Here is a 15,383-nt window from a genome sequence, read left to right as displayed (position 1 = left end):
CCAACACACGTGTAAAACCACTGGGTACTTTGCAAATGAGGATAGGACAGTGCGTGGGAGCGCGTGTTTGTAAACAGCGAAGCTGCAGCGTGACAACGCTGTGAGGAATGTGACCTTGACTGTCTGCCGCTTCCTTCCCATCCTTTTCCCTTACCCCTCTTGTCTATCGCAGTCACCTCCAGTCGCGCCGGCGTTATTTCGTCACCGTGCAAAAATGGCCTAAGACCCAGGTAACATCCACACCCTACTTTTTCGAACCTGATTTTTTTTAAAAAGGTGCGGGTGGTACGTGGGTTTATACGGTAATTTGCTTACCATCGTTGTAGTCTAACTGGGTACCAAATACATGGGAACTACATCCCGGTTAACTAATAGACTCCCTGGACTAACGCCACACGTCTGGAGTCTTATTTATATTTAAAAGTCCAAACAAGAAAAAACTAAGATTGTAACTTATCATAGCATGGCCCTGGCACCCAAACATGAAATTCTCTGCTCTTACAGTGACAAAAAAGTATTTCTTGAGCCTTTGAACAGCAAGACCTCTTGGCACAGCATTCAAACAACAACTGACTGAGGCTACACGCAACTGCATTCAACTCGCAGGGAAGAGGCAGGTGCATGATCTCATAGACCAATCGCAACACAACAGTATACAAATTTGTATACCCTTGCATCTGGGCTTTTATGCAAAAAATCAAAATAATACAAAACATAAAGTCCTTTCTTATTAGTTGGTGCAAAAACGTGATAATTTTACCTTCTCCTGTGGGAGCATATATCTCCCGATTTTCTCATCATATGAATACATACCGAAAATGTTTGAATGTCTCGGCAGCTGATAAAATGTACGGTAACTTGGCGCCGTCTTGTCTCACACCTGTATCTCGTACTTTCTTTTACTAATACAATACACAATGTTCTAGAATCGTAGTTATAGTTTCCAAATAAATATAAATATAATAATATGAATATAGGCTTATAAACCATATCAAAAGTGAATAAAATACTAAAAAGGATCTTTAAACAAATGTTAACCTAGCAAACAAAGTGAAAAACCAGTAAAAATATATCTAAAATGGCTTTTGTAAATTAAATATTTATATACAAGCATTTAATTACAAAAATATTCAGAAATAACAAAATGCAAGTATGGAAAACTATGTCATGACCTTGAACCATATAATCAGCTGATATACCATCTTACTGAATAATATATATCATTAAAATACTGTGCAAAGTTGTAGAAGACAGTGGCCTGCAATGCTACAAAGTTTTAATAGCACTTGTTGCTATATAATTTATCGTTAATAATGAAAAATCAGTATTTATTTATTTATTTATTTAGGAAGTAGTGCTTTCCGTAAATAAAATTTAATTGAAGTGCAACAGTTTGTGTCCATCATAAAAAGGAAAAACCGATGAATCAAATAAAAAACCATTTTAATTGAACAAAACTCCTATTAAGTCACACAGTACTTCTGGCAAATCCAGCCAATACCCTAATTAATGGGTTAAAACACCAATGAATCAAAACACATGATCACACATAAAATTAAACTTTATCAATCTAGCCCATTTACCTGATATAATGTGAATCGCTAGATTAGTGTGGAATTCCTGATTTGTGAGTTGTAGTCCGATAAGTCTCAAACTACCCACTTAAATGATTTTTGGGGTGTCACCTGATTATTTGGAATCACCTGATTAGTTGGTAATAGCATCATTAGTCAGGAATCGCCCGATATGTTGGGAACTGTCCAAATAGTCAGATGAAAATCCTTACTTTAAGTATTAACATAATTACGTTGGTATTTTCTTTTATAATAACAACTATAACAAGTAACTCCCAATTTCATGATTTTGGTGAAGGGGAAGAATTTACCATCTTTGATTCCAAAACAATAAGATTTTGAATACATATTTTATTACCAGTGCTATTCAAAGAAAGATTGGAGTCTGCTAGTCTGCTAGCTTTTAAGCGAGATGGTACTGCGGCATTATTCCATTGCCTTTGACATGACACCCGGTCCTGGAAACGGGTCTCGAACCCCATGTATGTTGTCATAAACTGGCGAATTGCTTACCGTGATTTGACAACACATAATATTGCTTCCCCTCTTCTTCAGTGAACATTTTTTAACTTATTGCTTGAACTATGGGATACAATTTAGTAGGAATATTAGAATATTTATATATACATACATAAAACGTGTGTTGTTTTCAGGTGCTAAGGGATTGCGTGTGGAATTTGATCGTCAGTGCTCCACAGAGAGGCGGCACGATCCTTTGACAATATATGATGCCACAGGACGTTGTGTGTCAACACGGTCAGGTCGTGAATGGAGCGATTGGTCCACAGAAATTAGGATTACAGGTGATTTGCACACATTGATGTTTAAGATCTCTGTTCTAAGTTTAAAATTTGACTGGCTATAAATTTATAATTATTTTGAGAAATTGTTTTAGATTTTCATATTAGCATTCAGGTTTTCACTGTAATATGATACCACCCCTAGAGTTTTGGAAGAACATCCATGATTAAGAGGACTAGAGCCCAAATAAAAGAATAAGATAGTTCAAGTGTAAAAGGTGTTTAAATTTGTTTTACAATAGTCAGTCTATTACATTTGACATGGAGTTTTCTATTTTCCAATTTGGTTTTATGATCTATGCCAAATAATTCTCTGATGTTTCAAATTCTGTCTACCTATTTTTAAAGCATCTAACAACCTACATCATGTCATCAGATGCAGGTTTTCAAAGCCAGCGAAAAGGAACCCAGGTGGTTAGGGATATTAGTCACAGGAAAAAGTAATTAAAAGTAGTATTAGGTTCAACAAGAGAAAAGGTATCTAAATTGCTCATCTGGATGTTAACAAAATAAAAACCTGTTTTAAAATAGGTCAGTTGGACTGATATATTTACCTAGGAGTGTTGCTGTTAAGAAGATGCCGCTGGAGGGTGTAAGACTTGGGTGAAAGGCATCGTGATAAAAGATAAAATATAATGTGGCCTGCCTTTATTTTTAATTAAAGCTGTGTTTGCACATGTGTTTCTGTACATGCAGTAAAACCTGATTAATGAAAACTTTAAAGAGACCATTTATTTTACCATTTTGTAATTTTTATTAATGTTAACATGCACTTAACTACTGCAAATTATAATTGAACAGTAAACTTTTTCATCCTAAATTGAATCTGCCCAATCAAACAAAGAATCTTAATGTATAATGCATCATAACTAGGGACATGATTATATGGTGAATTGTGATTAACCAAAATAACAATGACAAGCATGTCAATACACCATAAATTCCAAATTCATGTTAATATACGACAAACATCTGAAATGCAATTAAAATCATGAAAATTATCAGCATTTTCAATCAAACTTAACTTTAATGACAAATACCAATCTTTTAAATGTTAAATTTAATGAAAGAAATTTACTTAAAATGACTTTCGTATCACAATTTAATAAAAAAAAAGATTAAAAATATGTTTATTTTTTTGTATCTTGTAACTGTTTTTAGTGACTCATTTTTACTTTATGATCTGAGAACATTTTTCAAAGACAGAAATAATTAACACATTTATTTTATTTGTGCTGAAAAGTTAGATATTCTTATATTAAATCATTATATTGAATAAGTGCATCATTCATCAGTCAAAATAACACTGCTTTGGAGAAATTAGTATAATGGAACATTTAAGTATCGTATTTGTTCAGTAATATGAAATTTTTTTTACTAAACACATATAATAAAAAATAAAAACAGAAAAATCTCCTGTTTTAAAGAAATTGACCTGAAAATAAAATGATAAAATCTTGACTAATCATAACTGGTTACTTTTTTGTTGTTGTGATCTTAAGGCTTAAATTGACATGCCATGTTGGTTTTTTTTTTCCTTTTTTTACATTAGTATTATTTGAGGGCTTTTTATGTGGTTCCATCACAACAGCTCTCTTGAATTTTTTTGTTTCATCTCAACAGATATTTACTTAATAGTATCTAATAGCAGTAATAAGCCACGCAAGTGTTTATGATTATGATCACTTTCGTTACATTTTAGTGGTTATAAATATATAAATAACGTTTAGTAAATGCCTATATGGTGCAACATGTTAATAACCCAACAAGAAACAAATTAAAAAGAGTTTTACTTGCATGAACGACATGGCAGTGCATGTTGCTGGTCGTGAGTGCGGCGACTGACTGTGCCAGGGGACGAGCTGCGCTGGAAGTTCACGAGCGACGGCTCGGTGAACGGGTGGGGCTGGAAGTTCACGGTGTACCCGGTGGTGACGTACGCGGGCCCCAGCGAGCTGGGCTCGGACAGGGCCATACTGTCTCAGCCCTCGGTGGAGCTGGTGGTGTGCCTGCTGGATGCCCGGCTCGTGCTCAGCCCGGACCGCAGCCTCATCTCCCGCCTGGCGGCCGCTCTCGCCTCCTGCGCCCAGTTCAGCTCCCTAGGTCAGCAGTAGATCACGAGTACATGTGTTCTATAGGGTGTGTTCATAAGTTAATACAAGTGTTTACGTGAAAAAAATATTTATTATCTATACTGGTGATAAAATGTTCAGGGCAAAAAGTCTGTACATTGGATGAAACTGTAAAAAAATTTTGGAAATGGTTATTTACACTATTAGAACTAAAAAAATAGTTATTTAAAATTATTGTCTGTCAGTTCAAGCATCAATTGAAAACTACTTGACTGATTTTAATGAACATTTTTAATTAGAAATGTCTGGGGCTAAATTAAAAAAACTAGGCTATATATAATTACAGAATTCCACCCCTTAAGGGCTGAAAAAGGGGTAAATATGATTTTAGGATTGTTAATTATATCTCAAAAACTAATCAAGATAATGAAAAGACTTTTGGTACCAATAATTAACATAGAAAATCATCCAACCAAAAATTATAATTTTTTTTTATATCAACCCCTAAGGAGTGAAATGATGAATAATAATAACTCCAAATTTAATTAAGCATAATAAATGATATTGGGTACCACTTATTAAAACTACCTACCTCAAGTTTTATATTGTGCAAAATTCAACTCATAAGGGGTAATAAGTATGTTTTTAAGATTAATAATTATATCTCCGAATTTAATTAAGAGTAGTAATTGATTTTGGGTGCCATTAAGGGGTAAAAAACAATAATTATTTTTTAAAGATGAATTATTATAACTCTGAATTTAACTAATTATATTAAATGATATTGGGTTCCAATAATAAAATATGAATACGAACAATCAAAATTTTTTATATTTTGCAATAATTCAACTCCTAAGGAGTGAAAAAGTGGTAAGTATATTTTTAAGATTAATAAATATATCTCCAATTTAAATTACCCATAGTTAATGATATTAAGTACTAATAATAAACATACAAAAACTACTATATACAATTTTTATATTTAGTTAAATTTCACCCCTTGGGGGTGAAAAAGAGGTAATTATATCTGTAAAACTAACAATGTATCTCAGGAGTTTAATTAAGCTTAAAACTAGGCTTGGGTACCAATAAAAAAAAACACAAAAACAGCCAACCACAGTAATACCATTTTGCAACAATTACAAACCCTAAGAGGTGTAACAAGAGGTCAATATGGTTTTAAGATAAATAATTTTATCTTTGAATTTAATCAAACATAATAAAATAAAATTGGGTTTCAGTAATAAAGATATGAAAACTACCAACCACAATTTTACTATTTTGCAGAATTAAAACTCTAAAGTTCGTCAAAGAAGTAGGTGTGTTTTTAAAACAAAACATTAACATTTTCAATTCAATTAGAACTAGAAGTAAGAAAAAAAAATTTCATTTAGAGTTTCATAGTGCTTATTGTTTTGGATTTATTAAAATTAAATTTTCATTGTGAGGGGGGGGGGGGGGGGGGGGGTTGTTCTAAAGAGAATGGATTTTTATTTATTTAAAAAATTGAATACCCCAAAGTAATTAAAACCAAAATTAAATGTTAAAAATATTATTTTACTTATTTCACAATTCGGCCTCAAAGGGGTGTAAAGTTGTTAGGTTGATTTACAGGTGGGGGGAAATGCATATTTACGAATCTACTAGATATAAGGCTACAAATTTAAGAATGAACAACAAGCATATAAAGCTATGAATTTTTTCCCCTTCATATTTCTAAATTATAGTCTTCAAAAGTTGTGATGAGCAAGTTAGTTTTATTTTGTCATAAAAATTTCATATCTCCATAGGAAATAAAGCTGGAGGTAAGACACTTAGCATGAGCAATGTAAATATTAAAATACATGGAATAATTTTACCCTTTTTAAAACTTTGAATCCAAAGGCAGTGAAATGCGGGAATGCTAGTTTTTATAGTATTAAAACATGTACCAAGCAAATAAATATGTAGGTAATAAACTGAACAAGAATCACGTACAAAATGATGAATTAATATAAGGTTTTAACCTTTACCATTTTTCTATATTCAACCGCAAATGGGTGAAAAGGCAGCCTTTTTTTTATTATAAAAGTATTATCTCTGAAGCTAATCAAGCAGGATGTAAGTTATGTGGTGTACACCTATCCCTCACATAGCACTGCTTCAGATTGTGCAAATATTCGTGAAATCGACTCGACACGAAACGTTGCCACACTATCGACTTGTATTTATGTATGAAACTTTTTCATGTCGGCTAAAATGGTAACGTAAAAATCAAAACATTTTATACCGTACGTATATAAAATCACTTCAAGAATAAACATGTCCCATATTATGACTGAGCATTGAGACGTCTCGTTTATAAGGTACAAAGAAACCAATATGGCGTCTGCTGTGGCATTGAAAATTTATTGATGCCTGTGCAGCATTGTGAACTCATTTCTGTAGGCCGGTATTTCATTGTTCGGGCATGCTATCCTAATCTATGGCACATGTTACTTCCTGATTCTGATCTGTGTTTCCTTTACATGTGCGTGAATGTGTTGACTTGAAAAAAGTGCAAAAGTGAGGTTAACGTTTTAGAGCGATTAAAATGTCTCGGCATAGTAAACAGGTGAGAACACTTGATGAACAAATTATAATTATTGAAGAAATTTAAAATAACCCTAGTGAAAAACGTGTGGATGCAGCTAAGCACCTGGGCCTACCAACATCCACTTTATGTTCGATTTTTGCAAAAAAAAAAAAAAAAAAAAAAAAAAAGAGGACATTCATTTACAAGCAATGTTTGTAATGTTTAAAATTTAGAAAAGATTCCTCGATTTGCTAACTGTTTTTCTGTACATAGATACTGAATATTACTTATACCTGTAACGTAAGTAACAGTAGGTACTAATTATTACCAACTATTACATTGTTATAATGATTATTTAATCACAATTATTACTATTTGACAATACAAAATGGATACTGAGTACCAGTACCTAGTTAAATGCAACTTTTCCATAAACCATATTTTAAATTTTTTTGGTTTTACCATTTTTGAGTAAACTAAGTATACGGCGACCCCTCTGGTCTTAAAATAAAGGATATCAAATTTGCTACAACTTCATTAAAAATGAATTTTTTGTAGAATGAGTCCTTTAGCCAATATCTCGCTTAGAAGTAGACCATAAGTTATAATTTTCATTTTTGAAGGGAAAAAATCTCCAGAACTACTGGGGCTAAAGGGTTGCAATTTCACCAAACTGTAGCAAATTTTTTCTATTTTAAAAAGGGCACAGCTGACTTTTTCGCCCAAAAGCTTGTTTAGTGGTTTTTCGCTTATAACTTTTGTAGCACAACTTTTTCAGGGTTTCAAATATAGATTTTTACTATCTAGATGAATCCTAACAACATACTAAAAAATGAACTTTATTATAATCATTACATTTTGGATGTCCAATGACTGGCCTAATATTGGATTTATATTTTAACTAATATAGCTCTTATAATTTTGACAGTACATAGCTGAAATGAAGTATTGTGTTAATAAGAATTATAATAATTTGAAAGGTAAAAAGTCAAATTTGTGTGTAATAAGCTTTAATAATTTTAAATATTTTTTGTGAACTTGAAATGTCCCCCCCCCCCCCCCCCTCTTTCCCTTTTTTTATATATAATTTTTTCGTATTGAGAAGTAGTTTTAATGACTTCTGATATCCTTCATAGCATATCTACCTAAAAAGTATGTATGAAATGATTGACTTTTTTTTTGTTTAGTAAAAGAACAAATATTACAATTTGTGCAGGTAAAGAGTATCACACTAACACCCATGTGATGTTTTCACCTAAGTTAGGCTAGACATGTAGGTTTGACACATAAAAGAGTTGAAAGGTAGTGTATCTAGCTTTCTCACTAGAAGGATAGAGCTGTATTTCCATCTTGCTTGGAGACTGAATGAAGATTTGTGGAGCAGCAGAGAAGATAGAACTATCCTGATAAAACTTGGCAGCATACTGAAACGTTCACAGTATTTTTCTTTTGCTGAAATCTGAAGTGCACGATGTGATGAGATCTGAATCAAAGTAGGTTAGGGAACAGTAAGAAGTCTGATTCCCTCATGAATGTGACTCTGATAAAGAGCACAGTAAAACCTCATTAAGTATGCTCATTTTAACTTGAGTTTCCGTATGACCTGGACCAATATAGAACAGATGAATAAAAATAAGAAGCTTTGCACAATAGTCAGAGAGAACTAAAACATATAAATAAACTTTTTGTAGCATGGAAACACTTTTTGTGTTAGAATGACAATCATTACTGTATTGTACAGCAAGCTTGTGTTTGCTGGGACTGTATTAACGTGCGACTTCCCACGCATAAGTTTGGTCACGTGTGTGGGCCATGGCAGATGGGCAAAATAGCCCACTCCTTCTGTCCACAATGGCGTCACCCTTTGCCCTGAGTGACCACACTGAGGCAGACTAAGCCCACCACAGTGGCCTGAAATTCCCATAAGTGACCTACGATTCCAAGACACCCACACCCTTTCGTACGTCATCCGCTAGCCCTTAGAAGCCCAGGGCCCTGCAGAGCCAGTTGGTGTTTGGGAGACACTTCAAGACAGCTGAGCCATCAGGACCGACATCCAACCAGAGTGTCTAGCAAGCGGAGAGCCATGAGAGTAGTGATGAGAGACTATATTCAGACCTAGGACCTGTCTAGCTACAGACCGTATTAGTTAGGGAAGTTTTTTGGTTCCAGACCTGTGTGTAAGGAGAGTCTGTCACCCCACCTCAGTGCATCCTGTAAACAAACTAATGTTATTTAAATCTCACGTGATTCATTTCGGGACCGGGAAGACGACTGAGCCTGCATCAGTTCCTTGAGGAAGGAACCATTATCCGAGGCCGCCATCCAGGTGAATATTCGCACACCAGTGCTGTTAACACACTAGAAGTCAGGGCTAATGTCTATCCCTCATCCACCTGTATCATTATTAAAGGGCAGCACCAATTTACTTTGATGCCAGTGACCTCCTATCCACCAGGAAACTAAAGTGTCAAGTTTCAAGGGACTGTACTTTACGTCGCACCACTTGGCAAGGCAAGTGTCGCTAGGTGATGTGCATAGGTGGCAACACACTGTAAGTCATTGTCTTGTATTGATTTCCCTTCTATTCCTGCTAACCTGATTTTCTTCATGTGGAATCAGTTGCTGTCGTAATTGAGTAGACTTGCGGAGGTTCATCTGTACTGTGTGATGCAAGGCAATGCTGGTATCTGTTAACAGCTGCATCACAACGCATGTGGGCGCTGCAGAAGCTGCGACGGCTGATGGTGTCTCGCCTGGGGAAGCTACTCGACATCCCGGCGCTGCTGAAGATGGACCACTGCATCACTACCGACGCCGCTCTGCCGGCCCTTGTCAAGGGTCTGCCCCAGGCCCTGCTGCGGCAGTATGAGTACGAGGACCCCATCGTGCGCAGCGGCAAGCATCTCATGCACAGTGATTTCTTCAAGGTCTGCTCTCTGCCTGCTTGCTCCTAAAACTCTTGCTGTTTTCAAAGTCCATGTTTATTGTAACTTAAAACTGATATTTTATGTACGACTAACCAAATGATGAATTTCTGTATACTATGTACAAAATTGTCATAATGTACAGAATATCATCACCAAAGTTTGGTGACTCATTGGTGAAACATTCACATGTTTTACCATTTTTTTTGGGGGGAACTTTGATTTTATCTTAAAACAGAAGTTGGGTAAGTATGTATTTATTCTGTAGAGTCAGATCACATTTTTCTTAAATTTTTAAACATATTAACTAGCTAAATGTTGGTTAGTCATAGTTTGTTCTATGAAATTATTTAATCTGCAGATAAGGTACTGATTCATTTACAGTTAATTTAATTTTGTTAGACATTGTCATCTCTATAAAATCTTAAAAATATCCTGTCTACTATTTAAAGAAAAAATAGTATATTTTTACTTAAAATGAGGCCATCAGCTTTAAATGGTCACTCGATAGTTGTAAATAACTGGTAAATAAAATGTGAAACTAGTGTAATAATTTGTAATAAAATTGAAGATTTATCTTTAAAATGGTAAAACTGATATATAAAATTGAAAATCTTTGATATTCAGGTCAATTGCAATTTCCAGTTTTGTAAAACTGGAACTGACATTAAACGTTTGTTCATGACAATATTGTATTTAGTCCTGTATCCTGTCTTTAGCATACATTTTAATTATCCTTCCTATATTTTATTTAAATTAGTTAAAATGTATCTCAAAAACCTAATTTTATTTTAACATCATTTATTTGATTGTGGCATTTAAAAAGCAGACATGATTGCCTCCTTGAAAAGTATCATGAGAAGTCTCATGGTTTTTTTTAATGTTACTGAAACCGTTGAACATGTATTAGTGATTATTGATTCTATGATTGATTCCCCAACATTATGAGGGCATACCGGTGTTGCGTTTTGGACTAGTTACGTTAATAGTGGGCGCCACCACGTGAGTGGACACGTGGACCCGGCTTGATACTCTTACTCAGGGCGTTACGTGGCCCGTGTGAGGCGAGATATTAGCCCTCCTGATATCAAATTCGGCACCTGTTCCTAACCGAGCCCGCTCTCAGCGCCAGGCACGCTTCTACCTAACCGCAGTGGGCTCTTAGGGCGTCCCACACGCCGCTGACTGGGTTAAGGACCCACATGGCCCCCTGAACACAAAGACACGTGACTTAATTAAGCTGTATGTTTATTGATACGTTACATGCTCTCATACAATCCTTCCTTTACACTGTTAAAAACGCCCGAGGCACGAATCGGTTTAAGTTGAGGAGGCGGACCACACACGTGGCCGCCTCAAGCCGTTACGTAAAACACAGGTGATAAAAAACTCCTGAGAGTATAAAAATTATTTTTTACACAGCTCCACCGACCGAGAGAGGCCCCGAGGATAGAAAAGAAAACTACATATTTGAATTATTTAAATTAACAGAACTACTCAACGGTGATGTCCCCGGGGTGTCTGCAGAGACGTCCGCTCTCGGCCGGCTGAAGAAGGAGACTGGGGGGAGACAAGGGCTCGCGGCAGGAAACATGGCGCCCTTCGCGCCCAACACAATTACCGTTAACATCTTAGCTATTGTGTGCCCCGGGTTATTATAGAAAATAACATGAACTCTTTATAAAATTAGCATATACACATCCAGGACCAGACTGTATGTAATAATTACTTATGTGGTAAATTAGTTTGAATAAAGTTATATGTTAGTTCCATCGTCACCCGCTAGGGAGCGTCCTTGGCCGTGCTTGCACGTACTTTATTACAAAAAATAGTATATTAATAAAACAAACGACACTCACTGACTCGTCGTGACACTATTTTAGGGGCGAAAAGAAAAGGTTACAATATTATTAAAAACATTAAGGGGTGTAGTGCACTGCAGCTAAGCTCCCTCTTGCGGTAGTTCGTGGCGCGCAATTCAAATGCTCACACGACTACGTACGTCACGGACAAATGCTAGGTAGGAAAGGTGTGGGAAAGGGAACGGAGGATGATCAGGCTCTTGGGGTGAAGCCCTGGCTGACGTCAATTAAACAGGCATTTGTTGACAATTTCCAGTAACTTCATGAAATTGCCAAAAAAAAAAAATGTGCTGTAGAAAATGGCAATACATAACATTTTAAGATGTTCCTCATACTCATGTATGAATACCCACATGTATTTATTACCAGGATTTTATCAGGCATATGCAATCTAACATCTTCAAATAATACATTACAAGAAAGTTCTTGAACAGAGGCTGTAAGATGTATTTTGTTGCCTTGAAAATGAAATGTACACATTGTTTTGCAATTGAATGACTGCAGGTTTTGGTGGCCCTGGCTTGTGACCTTGGACTCGACTCCCACCCTTGCTGCTCAGAGAACCATAAGTGGTCGTGGTTTCGAAGATACTGTATGGCAGCAAGAGTTGCCTCTGCTTTGGTGAATCGCACAGCTTTGCCTCACAGCTTCTGTGTTGAGGTATGTACCGAGTTTTCAAAGTTTCCTGAATGTACCATTGTGGTGGTTTCAAATGTATTGTTTATATTGATTACAAACACTTTCTTTCCACCTTAGGTTCGGAAGAAGATATCTGAAATGGCACCAGACAGCAGCTCTATGGTTTTTGATCATGAAAACCATGATATCTTCAAACAGGCTCATGACGAACAGTTGCTTCTGTGGCTTCATAGGTTAGTTCTTGATGGGAAACAAACCATGTTCATTTATTCTTTAGTGTGACAATGCAATTCCTGTTAAATATTAATACTTGCTTTCTATGTTCGTTATTGGTGTTTTATAACCTTATACCATGAAACCTTATACGCATAACAGAATGCTAGAGGTTTAATAGATTTTAAATTTAGACTTTGCCCTGATATCTCCTTCCCCATTTGTAGGTACTAAGTATTTCTACATACCATTAGTTGTGTTATTTTTACCTAAAGGTAGTAAGTAGTTCACAAAATATACATATAATGTATAGATTAGATAGGGGATCCAAAGTCAGTACAAAACAATTGGTAGTATTGTTTGTCAGTTTGATGGACATATGTGACTAGGTCAGTGTATCAGCAGCTACAGGTCGGTTGTCAAATTGAACATGCATGTTTTCCAAGTGTGTACAGAGCTGGACATGACACGGTGTGGTGTGTTGTGCAGGAGACCCGAGGACTGGACGCTGTCATGGAGCGGGAGTGGCACCATCTATGGCTGGGGACACAACCACCGCGGTCAGCTGGGAGGTGTGGAAGGAGCCAAGGTCAAGCTGCCGACGCCCTGCGAGGCCTTGTCTGCGCTCAGGCCCGTCCAGTTGGTCGGAGGGGAGCAGACCTTGTTTGCCGTCACCGCGGATGGGAAGGTTTATGCGACAGGTGTGGATACTTTCTCCCACCAACTTAATAAACAGTCACTCATTCATTGAAGTAAATAAAAATTATGTTTTTCAGCTGTGATTACATTCATAGAGTGCTTTTGTTGTAACGAATCTAAGGGAACTTTTAAAATATGCATCCTTGTTCTGGTTGTGTTTTCTGTAGTTTATTTTTCAAACTTTCTGGTATAAAAGGCATGGATATAACATGGATATTGTTTGGTTGTCAGTGCCAATGTCTAGGGATGGTGATTTTTCGTTTTCGCGAAATAGATGCGAAAATATGCTAAATTATATTTTTTTCGCTATAAAATGCTAAATCTAGACTATTCCGAGATAAATGCTAAATCAAGGTAAAAAACGTAGATTCGTCTTCACTCTACACAATTTATTTACTGATTGTATTTCGTTTCAGTTCAGTATCAAAAGAAACCATCATTTTTTGGCGTATTCAGCACAAGTATCTTATTGTCACGTCGTTCACAACAACTATTGTTCGTAAATATTGAATGAAGAATGGCCATACGTGCCTCGCGATTGTAAACAAAGCAAAGAACAACTAGCTGGAAGATTGTCCGCCATCTTGCAGAGTACAAGTTTTTAGGCCGCCATATTGCGACATCTGTGCTTTGCCGCGCTAACAATTCCCATTTTCTGTCTGTTTCACATGAAAGCCAAGTTCTTGTGTAGTCTGTGGAAGGTGGTGTGTTTACAAATACGTGCATACTCTGAATGTGTTGTATAATGTTATTTCTCGTGGTAAAAATGGGACGAAACGTAATTTCCATTCGCGATCGCATAAATGAATACAAAAGTGAACAGTTCTACGAAAGTGATACAAATATTTTAATGTGCAATTTATGTAATCGCCGTCTGGAGTGGAAAAAAAAGATGTACTTGAAAAGCACATTAAATCTGAGGGACATCAGGCTGCAAAAAAAAAGATTCACCGAGAAATCGGATGAAGAAAAAAAGTCGGTAAAACGGTAAGCAACAGTTTCTGGCGTGATCGAAAACCAAAAGAAGGTGAAAATTAAAAAAAAAAAACGAAAAAAAATTGAAAAAATGAGTTTCAATAACATTATTTGTGCACTCTACATCAACTATGGCCATGAACATGGCTAAAATATATTTATTGTAATTTTAAGTATTCAATTTATTGCACTCATAAGTGCTAAAAAGTAGGGGTATGCGGGAATAGGTTTTTGTACTGCCGGAAATTTTCGGGAAAAATTAATTATTCCTGCGGGAAACGGGACGGGATCGGGAAAAATTAAAAAAAAAAAGCAAATTTTTGATTCTAATATGAGAAGATGGCCATTTAAAAGTTTCTTGTAAAGTTAGTTGTTTTTTGCTTTACTTGCCCTTTTTTCAGCAGAGACTTCATATTTTTTAGCAACCTCAAATACTTTTTTTATAGAGGGATGGTTATTGAGATATCTTAGTAATCCAGACGTGCTACCATGCTAGCATCTCAAAAATTTTCCACACGAGACACACTTTGCCAGTGATTTACTGTCTGTCAGATGCTCAAAATACTTCCAAACACCTTTAGGTTTACAAGTAACAGGCTGATCGGATACGACCTCCATTATTTGTAGGCTGCTAGTTTGTTTTAATGTATACAACTGCATTAGCCTTAATAACGAAACGTCAGCCGACAAAGCCCGCCAAACTAAACAGTAAACAACTGTTTTTTTCTCCCAAAGCAAAATCATAGATGTTTAGATACTCGTGAGCAGTGGTGTAAAACTACGTGATTTCATATTTTTCAAAGTGCCAATACAGTTCTCCACATCGCCACTGCTATCAAGTAATGAGAACGGTTACGCTTCGTTATGTAATACAAGTCTAGTATTTCTTATATCTTTGGCGAAAATGTTGGATTGCGCATGTGTTATGTTTGTGTTTGATCCACAGTGGTTGTAGGTTAAGTATTCCATGATGACGGCAATAACGTTATATAACTGACTATTCACGTATCTTGCAAATTTGTACCCTTGAAGAAATATATTTATGAATGCATGCATACAATATTTAAG

The 15,383-nt window shown here is 35.9% G+C and overlaps 1 protein-coding gene across 2 annotated transcripts in view; it reads left to right on the top strand.

Moving 5' to 3' along the window:
• Positions 1-15,383, top strand: part of LOC134543153 (E3 ubiquitin-protein ligase HERC2) — a 374,433-nt gene that overhangs the window by 270,803 nt on the left and 88,247 nt on the right. For both annotated transcript variants that reach the window (XM_063388026.1, XM_063388017.1), the window contains exons 61-66: positions 2,228-2,377; positions 4,229-4,477; positions 9,701-9,930; positions 12,294-12,449; positions 12,546-12,661; positions 13,131-13,342. In XM_063388026.1, the coding sequence (XP_063244096.1) occupies positions 2,228-2,377; positions 4,229-4,477; positions 9,701-9,930; positions 12,294-12,449; positions 12,546-12,661; positions 13,131-13,342 (1,113 nt within the window). The remainder of the gene's footprint in view (positions 1-2,227; positions 2,378-4,228; positions 4,478-9,700; positions 9,931-12,293; positions 12,450-12,545; positions 12,662-13,130; positions 13,343-15,383) is intronic.

This window comes from Bacillus rossius, chromosome 1, assembly GCF_032445375.1.
Source record: "Bacillus rossius redtenbacheri isolate Brsri chromosome 1, Brsri_v3, whole genome shotgun sequence".
Classification (NCBI taxonomy): domain Eukaryota; kingdom Metazoa; phylum Arthropoda; class Insecta; order Phasmatodea; family Bacillidae; genus Bacillus; species Bacillus rossius.
This window is presented reverse-complemented; position numbering and strand designations above follow the sequence as displayed.